Raw genomic sequence first — 15,594 nt, forward strand, 5'->3', positions numbered from 1 at the left:
CACATTTAAGAGTTGATCGGCAGCTTCTCAACGGGAGGAAGATATTTTGCAGCATAAATCAGTTTCTTTTTTTTTAACAGCATCTTTGGAAAACAAAACAAGAGATTTACAATAGAGTTCGCTACGGTCACGAAAGCAGCTAGCAATTTATGCACAGAAATAACATTTGGCCTGCACATTGCTAGCACGTTTATGACATGCTAGTACCAGGGCTGTTTTTGATAGTCATTTTATATTTTTAAATTTACGATTTGTATCTCCAAGTTCCTTCGACGATCTCAATAGTTAATACTATGCCGTCCAGCGGCACTACAGTAGTGTCATGCGGGAAATAGCGGCCAATGGCCGGCGACACCACAGTGATGTCATGCGCGAAATAACGGTCAACTAATACTTATTTCCGAAACGAATAAACGAAAACGAAGAATCTGCCATGTATGTTCTGTTGAGTCGAATCCCCAAAAAAAAGGGGGAACACGTAGCCCGATATTGCGTCGCATAAACAGGCGCGTGTTGTTGATCGAGAACACATGCGTTTCGGATGGTCACGTCTATAGTGAAACGAGCCGATAAGGGCAGATTAGATCATGGACACTGAATCCTCCCGTGATTCAGTTCCATGAGTAATCCGGCAAACCCTGGACTCTGGAGTCATCCCTGCAACTAAGAAGTCATTCCTATGACTCAGGACGGCCCTTGGAGCTGGTATAAGGAAGGGGGCTCTTCTTCCACTATATATATATAAGGCCCCGCATTCTTGCGCAACACAACATAATAATAAAGGCTTTCGAGCGTACGCGTTTGTTCCTTTTTCTTTAAACTCTTTCGGCGTGACAATAGCTTGAATCCGGTTTATACCGGATAATTCGAGACACGACAGGTTCGAACTTGACCGTTACGATTCGCGAATCGACAGGCTCGTTCGGAATCGTTTTGGTTCGGGGACCTTCGTGACCGTTAGGGCTACTCTACTGAGGCGCGGGGTGGTCACGCGGAAAAAGAAGCCGGTACGGCACGCGCCGGAGAAGGTAGTTGCTCTTAGGCAATCGAAACGTTAATAGCTCTCTAAAGCTCGCTAACACGTATCGTCGTCCGTAACGGATTAGTTTGTCTCAAGTGCGATTATCATTTAGTACACATTGCGCTCTACGATTAACGGATCAGTCGCACCCTTTCACGCGTCAATTAAAGTTTAGTATCATTTATCGAAAATAAAGAGTGTCGAGTCACGGGAAACGCGCGGGAATTCCCGACGCGACGTCATAGCGTCTCGCCGTCTCTCTCGAACCTTCGCGAAGGTCTCGCGCGGTCTTGTCAACAGCACGTTGTCTTTCGGCACGTAAAATTCCCTTTTCTAAGCAAGCCCCGCGCAGCAACTTATTATTACAGCCCAGCGCCTCTTTTAAACACTCAATGTTTAAATAGACATATAAAGCTTTAATTTCGCAAATACCATAGTGTCCGAATATTAAATCGAGTAACTGTATATGTATTTATATATTCGCTAAAGAAATTGTTAATTATAACCTTCTTTTTCATCATTATTTGAATAAACCTAATTAACGAAAGGTATTAACCTGTAGATTTCACCACGATCCCACATTCACAAAAGCCGCTCTTTGCCTCGTAAGTGCTGTAAACACCTGAACTTAGTCCCAGGAAACGTTATACCATAAAGTCATAAAAATCTTTACAGTCTATACAATTTTACGCAGTGCAAACAATTTCACATCATCTTAATTCAATAATCCGGAACATTTTACATTTCACAAATAATCTTGTACTTTTAGTTTAAGTGTTTAAACATTAAATTGTTATTTTAAAATTATTCAATGTCAACGATTCAGTAAGAACCAACCCACTCTATCACCGTAAAATGCTATAAAGTCACGCTTTCGAAATTTTTTTAATTTTTGTTCGTGCGCATAACATGTAGTACTCACATCAGTAAATTCATGTGTCAACGATTTTATTATACGTATAGGGTGGGGCATTTATATTGACGCGGATATATTCTTTAACATATTCGCAACGGGGCCTGTATTTAGTGGTCCTGCCGTGGGACGGCGCTGTTGTTCGCACTTTCTCCTACCTGGCGGCGTTGATTTGAAATTAATGTGCTACGTGTTTCCACATTGTCCATCTTTTGACATAAAACGATCAAAAGCTTTTGTTTCTATCGGAACTATACCCCATTGTTAGTAATCCACACAGCATGATAAAATTAATATTTTGCTATAATAATTTATGTAATATTTATGTTCTAAGGTAATGTTCTATACGTAAAGGAACGCTTCCTTTAATTTAAATTTGGCGCGCTATGCATGCTCCACGCGCCACTCTGTTATGACTTCCATATGTCATACCAACACGATATTGATGAGAAGATCGATTATCGAGAGGGAACGAGATAGAGAGAGAGACGGATAGTAACCAGCAGTAGAAGAAGCACATGTAAAATTTCGTCTCGAGATAGACGGAACTCCTGTTTTGAAGATGGATTCTCAATCTACTGAAAAACCAATGGATTCTGGATCTGACGTGAAAACGTCAGTATCTGTCAAGAAGAAACGCCCTGACCGCGCCTCGCGTAAAAGAACGACTGAAGCGTTCCGCGAAAGGGTCGGAGTTAAACAGCAACAAGAACGTCGACAGAAAATTTTTCGAAAATATGACTTGTTGAACGCTGATGCGCTTGAGCTCGAGAGGACACTTACCAACATGTCCCTCACCATGTGCAATCGTATGCGGTCCTTTTGACCGTGTCCACATGGGGAGTCAGGTTCGCCGCTACTATTGAATACTCCAGGATGAGGACTACCTGGAACCTTCGGGCAATAGTAGAAATATGTACTATTCATCAGTACTACCGCGTCTGCTTGTATCTTTTCTTTTTCTTTTTGTTTTAGGAAGACAGAAATCCAATTACGGACACCTGGGAAGATAGCCCAGGTAATGTGGAAAGACTCACGCTTCCGACGCCCCTAGAAGAGGGACGGTTTCGGCGCATACTCACTAAAACTGTCTCCCGCCCCCGCCACAAGGGCGGAGGGTGGCGGCAACCCGTCAGGCTTCCCTACCGGTTAGGCATAGTCCACCTGCGCTAGACCATCGCTCGCTGTTGTGGAAGAAAGACTACCCCCCACCCCCACCTCCCACCCCTCGCGTATGTGTTCCATGTGTGGAGAATGGATGCTCTCAACCAAAGGGTCTTGGCCCGAGGGGCTACGTCAAGATCTAAGGGGAGGTTCCCGGGAAAAAATGCGCTGACCTCCAGCTTGTCTTGTAACGCCCCCTCAGCACCGCCTCCAGGTGGGCTCAAACATACGGCAAAAAACCGCGACCTCTCCCCACCATTTCGCACCTAAGTATCATAGCACGCTGTCTATTTTCTATACTTGATTCTGATTTCGTCGCAATTATCTGATTTTGTTTGTTTTGTTTTCAAATTTCAAAATCCCCCCCCCCCCCCCCCCCCCTCTTGAGCAAGGAAAGTTTACCTTCTAGCTAGATCCTGTCACCTCTATGTATCCTATGCTATTCTCAGTTACATGAGTTTCAACTCATAAAAATTCGTGAAATTTCTGTTCCCACTAGGTTTGTTTCCCTTACCGCACATTCGCCGTTAATATTCCGCTTTGCCGTCGCTTCGTACTTTAAATTTCCACGCACCGCTTTCCATCGCGTTCTCGCGCTGTTTCCCCTTCCCTTGCGCCCTTTTAACCCTTTGCGTTATCGCCGCTTACCGATTTTCCCCGCATTTCCTATTACGCCCCAGTCTTCTTCCACAACGCTACATGGGCCCATTGCTCTCGGTAAAAATTTCTCCTTCCTCTCTCCTGTCGATTCCACTCGGTCCCCGTTGTCGCCCCCTAATGGTGCCATGACCGGGCTGACGACTGGGTTCCTTGCTGAAACAACAGTTGATCGGAAGGGTGCTCGGTTTGATTTCATCACTCTCCCTTCTCTCCCCCGCTTCGTCGGTCCCCGTTTTGTGCCCCCTAATGGTGCTATGACCAAGCTGACACCGGTTTCCTCCTTTGCAAGTTTGAGTCGTTCGATCGATCGTGTCTTATGTTTTCTCCTTCTTCTCTCTCGCCGATCTCCCTCGGTCCCCATTGTCGCCCCCTAATGGTGCCATGACCAGGCTGACGACTGGGTCCCTAGTTGAATCAACAGTTGATCAGAAGGGTCCTCTGCTCAATTTGACCTCTCTCCCTCCTTTCCCCCGCTCCGTCGGTCCCCGTTTTGTGCCCCCTAATGGTGCTATGACCAGGCTGACACCGGTTTCCTCTCTTGCAGGTTTGAGTCGTTTGATCGGTCGTGTCTATGTTTGTTCCTCCGTGAAATCAGGACACTGATAACGTTGATGTCAGACATCGCCTTGAATGCAACTACTAGACAAGCGATGAGGATGTTCCCACCACAAGCAGCTTTCAGTTATATATTCACCAACAAATCCCACAGAGTAGGGAATAGTGTTTACAATACTATAGATCTATACGGCAATTTCAACTTCTCAGGGCATGGTGCTTTTGCTTTTTACAAGGTCTTTATGAGTACGAAGTGGAAATTGAATTTAAATGGCGCTACTGACAGTCAGGCAAAACAAGTATGTTATCACTCTATGTTTGGAACCTACAAGGAAGATTTAGGAATTCTATCGCAAATAACTAATCAAGCAACATGGGATACAAGAGAAGAATTAGATCGCATTTTCCAAAAGGCAAATACTACTGGCACCTCAATCACATTTGAGCCGGTCAAACAGAAATTTTATTCTAAGATGTCTCAGGCAAATCAGACTGCACTGTTAACATCATCATATAGTCAGCTCTCATCTATACCCTGCTTCAGTGGCAAAACTAAAAGGAAATTTTCCGACGCATTCTTTGATCACTTAATGAGTGAGAAAAGCAAAGCTAGTGGTGGTAGGTCCTTGCAATCCTTGATGAGTAGCTACACAACCCTCCGTGATGAGCTGCGCAAACTATTGGAGAAGAATCAAGGAACGTTGGATGCAGGAACTACTGGATGGAGGCGTATAGAGGACGTTACACCCACTCTGGAGGGACAAGAAGACACTGACATGGTCATACAAGCCACTGGAAGATTCTTTTTGGGAAGGTCTTAATTTTTTTGAACATGTAATTTCTGATCGTTCGTTCAATCAATATCCCCTTTGTATTCAATCAAAATAAATATAGGTTTTATAGATTAAGGTTTATCTAAAAGGGTCTTGTTTTTAATTCGTCTGCTTGTATCTGGCCTTTTACAAGGTGTACGAGTCCCGCTTCATTCAGAGTGAGATGCAGTCGTACCCGTTGCGGAATTTAATGTTCTTTAGCGAGGAGGTACGTCAAATTGTGGCTGGTGTTTCGCAGGTGCCGGTAGCCATCTCCTCAGTTCTTGGCGCTATTGTTAAGATAGAAGGATCTACTATATGGCATGTTTTCTTGCCGGACGCAGACGTTGAAGATCCCATACATGCTGCGCTACATATCATGCCTTCTAATATTCGTGATATTCTTGAGCGTGTGAACGCTGGTGATACTCCTTTAGCATATCGTCAACAAATCCGGCAAATGTGCGCCATCCCGGGTGTGCATTGGAGCGGAGAATCCCGCATTTTAAATGTGGACTCCGTATGGCCGGTGGACTACTCGACCGATCATCTTTGCGAGGACGTTCATTGTTTTATGAACCTTTTGACTCGCGTGTCTGGTCGATTGCCGAAGAGCTTCTTGGCTAGTTTACCGCCAGGTGGATCTGCCGCCAAGTCGGGTTTAGTTTCAATGGACCCTGTCGGTATGTGCGTTACCTCTCGCTTTTTAACAGTGATGGAGGCTCGCACTACTTTGAGGAAGAGGAAGGGCCCAGATGGCCAAGTTACTGACGTCGCTTGTGCGGTTTCTGCCGCTTCCGAGTTCCTTGGTGCTGATGTCGTCGGTGGTTCGACCGTTGTTGAGGTTTGGTCGCCTGACCATGACATTGGTGCTCTCGAGTTAACTGTCGGTGCCGCCGCTCTTGTTGGGGAGTATCACGTGACTAATTCGGTTGCTCGACTCCAAATCAATCGGAAGAAAGGGGGTAATTAGAAAAGGGACAGTGAATTGACTTATAATTGTCGTTTCTCTGTTTTTCAGGTAAGTTTACTGTAAATAATTGTAAATAGCAATGTATGTAGCGAATAAAATGTCCTCTGTTTTTCAGTTACACAAATTCAAAGTAGTCATTCATCACCTCTCTATATCTGAGATAAAGACGTCTTATAAAACGACAATCAGTCTACGAATACACAATGGAAAAATTGCGATTTAAATTCGTTGTAGCAGCGTCGGATAAAGACCCGAAGTCGAATATATTATACATAACCCAATTACAACAGAGGAAGGAGAGAAGTACGAACTACCCGAAGAGTACAGAAACATAGCTCACCACAGTGAACTGAGAAAAACAGATCTATACAATAAAGTAAAGGCTAATGTCAGGAGACATGATAGAAGAATAGGGTGGGTACAACAAACAGAGGAACTAAAATCTGATTATTATTATTATTAGATGTGAAAATAAGATTATTATTGCATGTGAATAAAAAGATGAATCCAGCATCATTAGTGGTTATTATAATTGCAGGAATTTCAGACTTTATAGCAGACAAAATAGATCAAGACGAGGTTAAAGATTCATCTAGTTTATTTAATGAAATAAGGAAATATGAGAGTCTAATTAATAAAAAAACCCCTATAGATTACAAGCTGGAAAATAAAAAGAAGATTTTTTAAAAGAAACCATGTACTACATACGAGACTTTAGGAAAAGGAGCAAGATATCATCCTGAAGAAAAATGCTGGTTCAAGGAACATGAAAAGAGCAAAAACATATCTGGAATTATAGGAAATACGTCAGTGCTAGAGGTGGAATTAAACAACCAAGAAAAAAACTTGTAATCACGCCATTAATAAAAATAAGAATGTTACTAGATGAAAATGATCGCGAACGTGTTAACAAAGGTCCCTGATAAAAGTTGTAAGGTTTCATGGAAGGTATAGCACCGTAACCTTAGATTATTCTTAGAATGCAATTTTAATGGTCATTTCGCGATCAAATTGGTTTTTTTAAATATGACGCTTTATATTTTCTTTCGAAAATGAAAAGAATATTCAATTTCGGGTCGACAAGTACACTTCTGATAAAAAATTAATAGGTAATGATATTACGGATATCCGAAATTCGATTGTGCAACTTATATGCAAAACGATATCCCAAATAGAGACAGCCATCCATTAACAGTTTTCAACGAGTTGTGAAGTTGTATTCAGAAATGGGATGCGTTGCAATAAGAAAACGACATTGAATGAAAATTGTTATTAGAGAAAATGTTCTTTGAAAATTACTGTTTCAGAAATTACTGTAGTAGCTGTAGTGGCCAGTAATTCACTGAAGCGACATAAATTCTATTATGTGCTTAATGGATCGAAGTACAGAAATTGTTTATATCAATAATTGCCACATTTGCTAAAAAATCGTATCTCTTGCAAAACGATTAAATATAATATGTGGTATTAACACGATAGTTGTCTATCTCATTATGCAACTCCATCTCGAGAAATATTAGACAGAGATTATCATGATCGAAGGATAGTAGATTTTAGTAGGAAAACTGTTTGAGTTTCAAATAATAAATTTATTATTGATCCTAGTTACGTTGTGACTCGGTTTTTATGACTCGGTTGGCCCTCTTGACTAGATAGCACTGGAACAGGTACAACGGCGTACACCGGTGCAGAATCGCAGTCTGAATGCGAGGATGACCTCATCCCTGATAAATTGGAGGCCATTGTCTGTGACACTGACTCGTAAGCATGACGTATACTACTAGCAGCTGCAACAACCATGGTGGCCTCACGCACCATTCTCGACCATTAGTAAGATCCTTGCTACGTGAGTTAGAGTTATTGCGATTTCTAGGTCGCCCGCCGTGGAGTCCTCGTCAAGTTCTCGTAGCACACGAACTCGGTCATCCTTGGCTACGCACAGTTTTCATTCCTCGTTTGCGTCCTGTTTATTAAAATCCAGTGTGTCCAAGATGATAGATTTTCCGAAAACAGATGTGTCATATAACCACTCCCAATGCCGTCCTTGCTGGCGTTTGTCTAAAGGACGAAAGTAAGGTCCCAATTGAGCATGTTTAATAACGATGCCTCGGTCAGGCGTCGACATGATTATTCGAAGGCTTATTGCTGGAGTTCTTCCCAAGATTCCACGACCTTCTTCCTTAGCAGTTAGGTCAGGGGTACTGCTACCTCAGAAAAATCTCGGAGAAATCGCTAGTACCATAATATGTAGCAGTCTGTGAAAGGTGGACTTCTTTCAGGTTGATTGAGGGTTGTAGTTCTGTGACCACAGGTCGCTTCTCGAGGTCGGTTCGGTAGCCTTCCTGGTTGACGAAGTATCCTAAGTATTTTAAGCATGTCTGCGCGAAATGGCATTTTTCAAATTTGGTGGCAGTTTCGTCGTTTGTGTCTTGCGGAAAATTTCGACCAATACCCACAAGTAGTTGTTAAAGGTAATCATGACGACCACGATATCGTCCAGGTAGGCAAATGTGTGGGGAGCCATTTCTGGAGTGATCACGCGATCGAAGAACCTCTGAAAGATAGAGGGCTAGAGTGAAGCCCGAATGGCATTACTGTGAACTTCACGAGTCCTGGACTCGTTGATGGCACAGGCGGTCAACGGCTGACTTACTAACGTGAAGGATATGTGTCAATATCCGTTTTAGACGTGGATAATTAACAGGTACTACAGCGTCGCGTTTACTTATGGTAACGGATGAATATTCTTGCGGATGACGTTGTGAGAGTGGCGGAAGTCGACACAAGAACTTTATTCCCCGTTTTTCTTTTTGGTCATTACGATCAGTGAGAACCATGAGCTGCAGGACGGCAGAATGAGTCTGCGCAACTTTTCCACCTCTGTGTCGATCAGTCGTTGCGTGATAGTATTGCGAAGTATTGCGTTGCTTAATTAGCGTCGGGTCCTTCGGAAGGATCTCGCACTGTATCTAAGGTGCAAAACCTTAATATCACCGAATCTTTTTCTCTCGGCGGTGATGAGCTGATCTAGACGTCATTGCTCGACCGATGAAGAACCGATTAAATCGCTGGCTAGGGTGCGGGGTCCCAAGATAGTAGGCGGCCTATGATTCCTCCACAGTCAATGACGAATTAATCATGTAGCTATAGTCACAGCTTGCAAAGGATATCTATACCTAACATCATACTGTAGGCCCAATCTGGTCTACCTGTAATGCTCCACCTAGCATTACAAAGAAGCGGCGGTGTTGTCGAACGCCGTTGATCGTGAACTAGCCTCGGTAGCAATGCTTGCTCGGTGTGTCTATTCCGCTGACTAGGACGGTCATTTTGTGCCGGCAGTCCTTCCACCCGGCAATGCGGCAGATCTAGGCAGTGTGGTAACTGATGTATGGTGAGACTAACCCGATGTTCTGGAGAGTCCGCATGTTCTTTTCTTCTACCTGGATGTCCAGAAAGCCTGCGTGTCTTGCCTATCGAACTGGCAATTCTGACGTCGCACCATCTCCATGAACCTAATCCGGTCGTTGCTGACTTGTTGGACGGCGTTAGCAGGGGGCAGGAACGGGAGTGACGTACGCCGACGGTGAACTGGTATAGCTTATCTGTGCAACTGTGTAGGTCGATAGAACCGCGTAGACAGGCGATAGGCCCTCTCCCTTGCGTGTCGGGGTAGATACGTTCCCTACACCAGCCTGAGCAGCCTGGGTATTCTGTTACCACATCCTCGCGATCTTGGCATAAAATTTCGGCTGGGAATTCGAGAAACTCCTTTAAGTGATTACGCACGTAGGCGGCGTTTGTTTACATTGAGTTGTTTTCAATGTTGTTTAGGTCGTTGATCCCAGATAAAATAGAGAATGGGTATGTGTTGGCTAATTTTTAAAATATCTCATCATCTATCATTTTCATACCATAAGTGTACTTTTAGACGCGAAACTGAACGCTCTTTTAAACTCTAAAAGAGAAAATACACCTTCCTATTTATCTCGAAATGACTTTCAAAATTGCATTCCAAGAATAATCTGAGGTCTCGGTGTTATACCCCCGTTGGAACCCTACAATTTTTGTCTGGGACATTTGTCAGGTATACCAACAGTATAAAGCGCTTACGTTAGCGGCGACTCTCACGCCACCTTCTGTTATTCTGTTCATTACACTGTCGTGCACGCACCACGTTGTTAGTGCGTATTTCAAGCAATGAAATAAATACTATTTTACGTGATTGCCTTCTTTTGGTTGCTATAAGACCTCTAACCTTAACATGTACTTCGTCGTGTTTAATAAACGCTGTAAAAGTCCTTACATATTTTTTCTTTTCTATTCTATACAAATATCGTAAATGAGATCTTGGATGATACAGAATTATTGAGATATAATTCCATTTGATGCGTGTGTGAGCACATGCCAAATTATAACAAGGTTTCTCGAATGATTCAGAATCAATTTGAAGAAATAAGAAATATTATTACGCGCATATTAAAAAATATATCAAATATTTTAAACCTATCTAATTTTTCGGACAAAAATCTAACGTGAATATTTTTACTTTTGCATCACAGTGCCTACTGTACAGAATTTGATTCAAGATAGCACATTAATTAATACTATCGTCATCCTTACAACAAAATATTGCTTAGCACGATAATAATTTTATTTTACTTTCTGTTTGGGCTGCGGAAATGGTACATCCAATGAAAAAGTATACTGTAGCGGAAAAGCGCTTATCTTGTAAATAATGTACATAAGTTAATTATAAGAAAACGTATGTGCCGTACACCGCGTAATCAGCGTACCTCGGGCAGGCAATGCCATAAAACCCTTGACAGTGAAAATAATCGTGTTGTGAACTGAAGTCAGTGCAGTGACCTCTGAGTGCTGTCAGCTGTGGTATACGGTGCCGATGTTACGGCAGGTCATGATCAGCGGGACGACTCAGGACCCCCAACGCTTTCATTGAAGGATTATTTTCAAACAGGATTATTTTCAAACAATGGGTGAGTGCTATTTTAATAAATTTCCTGTGAATGTAAGGTAGACCGGTTAATACATTTATTAGATATTAAATTGAAACTCTTTTTTTGCGAACTGAATAATTATTTTTCATTAAAATGAGTAAATTCATTGACTAATATTATTGTTAGAAGTAAAGCAAAAAATTTCCAATATTTAATTTCACATTCTTCATCGATAACGAATGGCAATATTCAATAAATTTCATTTGCATAACTTGCATTAATTACGCATAATTAATTCCGTTCCTCCCTCATGATGAATGAATAAATAAACAATACTTTTAATTATTCTGTTCGTTATTTAACTGAGTTTCGATGTAAAGACTTCGCGTTGGATGTTTAGACTGTTCCGAGGCAAAGACTCTTGATCGCGTTCGCGTTCAGCCGCTGGACTTCAAGCTATCGCTCCCGCTTCTCGACGCGCGAAATCCTCGCACTCTGATTGGTCCGTGTTTTTCCTTAATAATTCAAAAACGAAGCTTCAAACCCCATTTTCGCAAAGGAAAATCTTGTTCAGAATGACGTCCTCTACCACCCCTTTCAGGGAGTAACACTAGTTACGGGACACCCTGTATAAATGCATATACATCAATGTTTTTACTTTTTGTACTACATATATATATTTTAAACTTTTATGAATGCGTAAATAAAGCAGCCATATACATTTAGCTGGACAGTTAAATTATATGACGAGCGCAGTCTGAAAGCTGTATATATTTATTGACCGTTTCGTGTTTTTATCGACGCTTTAGGTAATTTGGCCAAAACTGCGAAAATAGGTGAAAAGTACTATCTGACAGCAGACCACACAGGGGGTGGGTTTGCCAGTTTTTGACATAATTAATTGGTGATGCTGAAATAATAATTATTAGAAGAAAGGAACTTGGAAAGAAGACTGCATATATTAATGTACTGGAAGGGATGATAAGATATTTTGGTGGAACACCTGGTGAATATGGAGTAGGGGTGATAACCCAATGTATACCCTCTTATTGTTGGACATTAAGGTTTTTCCCTTAGTTTTTTATCTAGTAATTTAATGTTATATATTTATTTATATATATTAATTTTTTCGTTTGTCGTTATTACATAGGATATATAGGTAAAGATGAGGTTATTTATAGATTTAAGGAGTAGTAGTCATTAAAAGGACGACTCCTGGCTGGGGGCACGAGCGTTTCTCTCAGTCAGGGGGAATCTAATAGATATAAGAATTTGCATGGTGATATGAGTGGGGCCCTAATGAGTTGTGTGAGGTTTTGGTATGTTGTATACATGATTGAGTGATGTGTTCTTATAATTTTGACGCTTAATTAACACATTGTTGACCGGTCACGAGTTAACTCGTGTTTTTATGGCCGAACGTTGCTGACCGGCCACGAGTAAACTCGTGATGCGTTTTTTTTTCGCATCGCTGTTGTTTTCTCTATTGGCGACCATACAGTGCAATTGTTGGTCAGTATAACACAAGCTGTTTCTCTCGATTATAAGACCCGCCAAATCTTTTGTTGTAAAAAATATTTAATAATTAAAAAATTTTTAAAAAACGATGATGGAACGTAATGAAGAATCCTTCAATGAATTATACGCGGATGCTTTTTCTGATTGTCCGAGTGATTGTGAATCAAATTGTGGTAACTGTGAAAATGATACTGTATCAGAAGATAGCGACTGTGATATCAGGCCACCAAAATATCAAAAAAGAAATATAATAGCATCAGATAGTGACGACGATTTGGAAGAAGAGTGGAACGAACATGATATTACACCAAACTTACAGAATTATTTAAATATTCCTGGTGCAACTATTGAATTTGGTGACGCGTCGACTATCAATGAAGTAACGGCTTTATTTTTTGATAGTGGTTTTTTTGATTTAGTCGTTACGCAGACCAATTTGTACCATTCTCAAATGAAAGAGGTACATAAAATTTCTGCAAAAACGGTATCATGGACGGAAGTTACCACTAATGAAATAAAAAAATTTCTTGGATTACTAATATTGATGGGCCAAACCAGAAAATCTCATTGGAGAAATTATTGGTCAACGGATCCTTTAGTTGAAACACCAATATTTCGAGCAACTATGTCCAGAATGCGATTTGAACAAATTCTTACATTTTTTCATTTAAATGATAATACGCAACATACATCTCCCAAAGACAGACTTTGCAAAATTAGACCACTTTTGAATTATATTATTCCAAAATTTCAGTCCCTATATACACCCAAGCAGGAGTTAGCTCTAGACGAAGCAATGGTACCATACAGAGGACGCATCAGCTTTAGGACATACAACCCAGCGAAGATAACAAAATATGGAATTTTGATCAGAATGCTTTGTGAAAGTGAGAGTGGGTATATATGCAACTTCGAGATCTATTCGGGGCAAGGCAAAAAGCTGCAAGAAACAATATTGTCTGTGTTGGAGCCGTATCTTGGTCAGTGGCATCATATATATCAAGACAATTATTATAACAGTGTATCTACAGCCGAAATATTACTCAGAAAAAAAACACTAGTGTGTGGTACCATACGGGAAAACCGTGGCTTACCAAAGATCCTGATAGAAAAATGCAAAAGTCTGCACAGAGGAGAAATGACTTTTTTACGGAAGGGACCTGTTATCCTTATTGCTTGGAAGGATAAAAGAATAGTACGGATGATATCAACTATTCATGATGCTTCCATGAAATCAAGTGGAAATCGAAAAAAAAATTATATAGACGATACAATCAAACCAACTTGCATATTGCAATACAATAAATATATGAAAGGGGTAGATCGTGCAGATCAGTACTTGGCAAACAGCAATATTTTACGAAAAACTGTAAAATGGTACAAAAAATTAGCATTTTTTCTGATAAACTGCACCTTGTTTAATGCTTATAAACTGTACTGTACCTATCTGCCAGAAAATAAAACAAGATACAAGAGATTTCTACTGGAAGTAGCTAGAGAATGGATAAGTGTGGATTTCAAAGAATGTAGCATTGCACCTGACACTCCTCGAATTTCTAAAACAGCTCCTTATAAAGACACACCCTTCAGGCTTTCCGGACAAGTAAGAGACCACGTCTTAGAAAAAATAGTCACTGCCAGAAAAGCAAATCCGACTAGAGCGTGTAGAGTATGCTCTTCAAAGGGAAAACGAAGCGAAACTAGATTTATTTGTAAAAGCTGTTGTGTACCATTACACGTAGGTGATTGTTATACTGCCTATCATACGAAAAAGAATTATTAAAAGTTGAATAATAAATATAATTTATTAAAGTTTATTTTTATTGTTTTACTTCCACATCCAATTACGAAATAATAGCCGGTGACATGAAATAAATTTTCAGTAAAATTGCCGGTCAACAATGTGTTAAGATAGTCTGTAGTTATATAATATAACATACTTGACCTAACTCCCCCTAGAAGCCGGGGCTACCTGCGTACCCACAGGTGAGCGTACACTTCCTGGGGGCAACTGCCGTAGCCCGTCCCAAGCCGGGTTAAAAGTAGAGGGGCTTAAGCTAATCTAACCTGTGATCCCTTATTATACCGGCCACCCAACGCCGGAGGTGGAAGAGATGCCGAAAGGCAAGTGCTCCAACCCCCGGGCTGAGGAACCCCAACTCGGCGGTGGTTTCGATCCAAAAAAAAAAAAGGTGAAAAGTACTATGAGAGCTACTATCACTCATAAATTGCATTTTACTTGCAAATTTGGATGCCCAAACGCAATTTTAACATACCAGAGCACATGTTTCATTGGTTTACTAACGAAAAAACTGGCAAAAATCTTCCAAATTAAAACATACAGAATTTCATTCTTTCATCCTCAGTCCAATGGTGCACTGGAAAGAAGTCACCATGAATTTATTGAATATCTCAAACATTATATTACGGAACAAAAACAATGAGATGAATGGTTACCTCAGGCCCTTTTTTCTTATAACACGAGTATACATGAAAGGACAAACTTCACGCCGCACGAATTAATATTTGGCAGAAAGGCAAGACAACCATCGAATTTCGTGATTAAAAAAAAATCAGTACTTTCCCAGATTTCGTTGACAACTTAATTACAACTTTACACAACCTTCGCAATAAAGTCAAGAACAATTTGCAACAAGCAAAACACCGGCAAAAATTTTATTGACAGGAAAATACGACCCGTACATTAGCAAACCGGCGAAAACGTTTTCCTACTCAACCCGCCACGAAAAAATAAATTAGAGAAAGAATACTCTGGCCCCCGTATAATATCCAGGAACATTGGGGACAACAATGTAGAGCTGCAAATAAGAGAGAAAAATCAAAAAAGAATAGTACATAAGGATCGTGTCAGGAGGGCCTATGTACCAATCAAGGATTCAGAATCGATAATAAGGAAAATTCGGTTTTGGAATACAGGATGCGAGCCAAGTGCGCATGCGCAACGAAGTAGTTAACTTCATTGTTGCAAAAATCTAAGCACGTGGTTGCACAGGAGTAGG

At 41.0% G+C, this 15,594-nt stretch overlaps 2 protein-coding genes across 10 annotated transcripts in view; one reads left to right on the forward strand and one right to left on the reverse strand.

Annotated features, from left to right (window-relative positions):
• The window catches only part of LOC105662208 (protein-L-histidine N-pros-methyltransferase), a 433,690-nt gene that overhangs the window by 246,052 nt on the left and 172,044 nt on the right, over nt 1-15,594 (reverse strand). The window lies entirely within an intron of this gene.
• LOC105664042 (uncharacterized) lies at nt 845-10,871 on the forward strand. 7 transcript variants are annotated; one of them, XM_076537093.1, is made up of 5 exons: nt 845-2,952; nt 4,303-4,468; nt 4,550-6,146; nt 6,214-6,512; nt 6,637-10,871. In XM_076537093.1, the coding sequence occupies exon 3, from the start codon at nt 5,310-5,312 to the stop codon at nt 6,096-6,098; it is 789 nt and encodes a 262-aa protein (XP_076393208.1). In that variant the 5' UTR covers nt 845-2,952; nt 4,303-4,468; nt 4,550-5,309; the 3' UTR covers nt 6,099-6,146; nt 6,214-6,512; nt 6,637-10,871. The 7 variants fall into 4 exon arrangements, with proteins under 7 accessions (XP_076393209.1, XP_076393208.1, XP_076393212.1 ...); XM_076537094.1 differs by having other exon boundaries at nt 4,303-6,146; nt 6,637-6,677; nt 6,751-10,871; XM_076537092.1 differs by having other exon boundaries at nt 845-3,312; nt 4,303-6,146.

The sequence above is a fragment of the Megachile rotundata genome, chromosome 11, assembly GCF_050947335.1.
Source record: "Megachile rotundata isolate GNS110a chromosome 11, iyMegRotu1, whole genome shotgun sequence".
In the NCBI taxonomy this organism is placed as follows: Eukaryota; Metazoa; Arthropoda; class Insecta; order Hymenoptera; family Megachilidae; genus Megachile; species Megachile rotundata.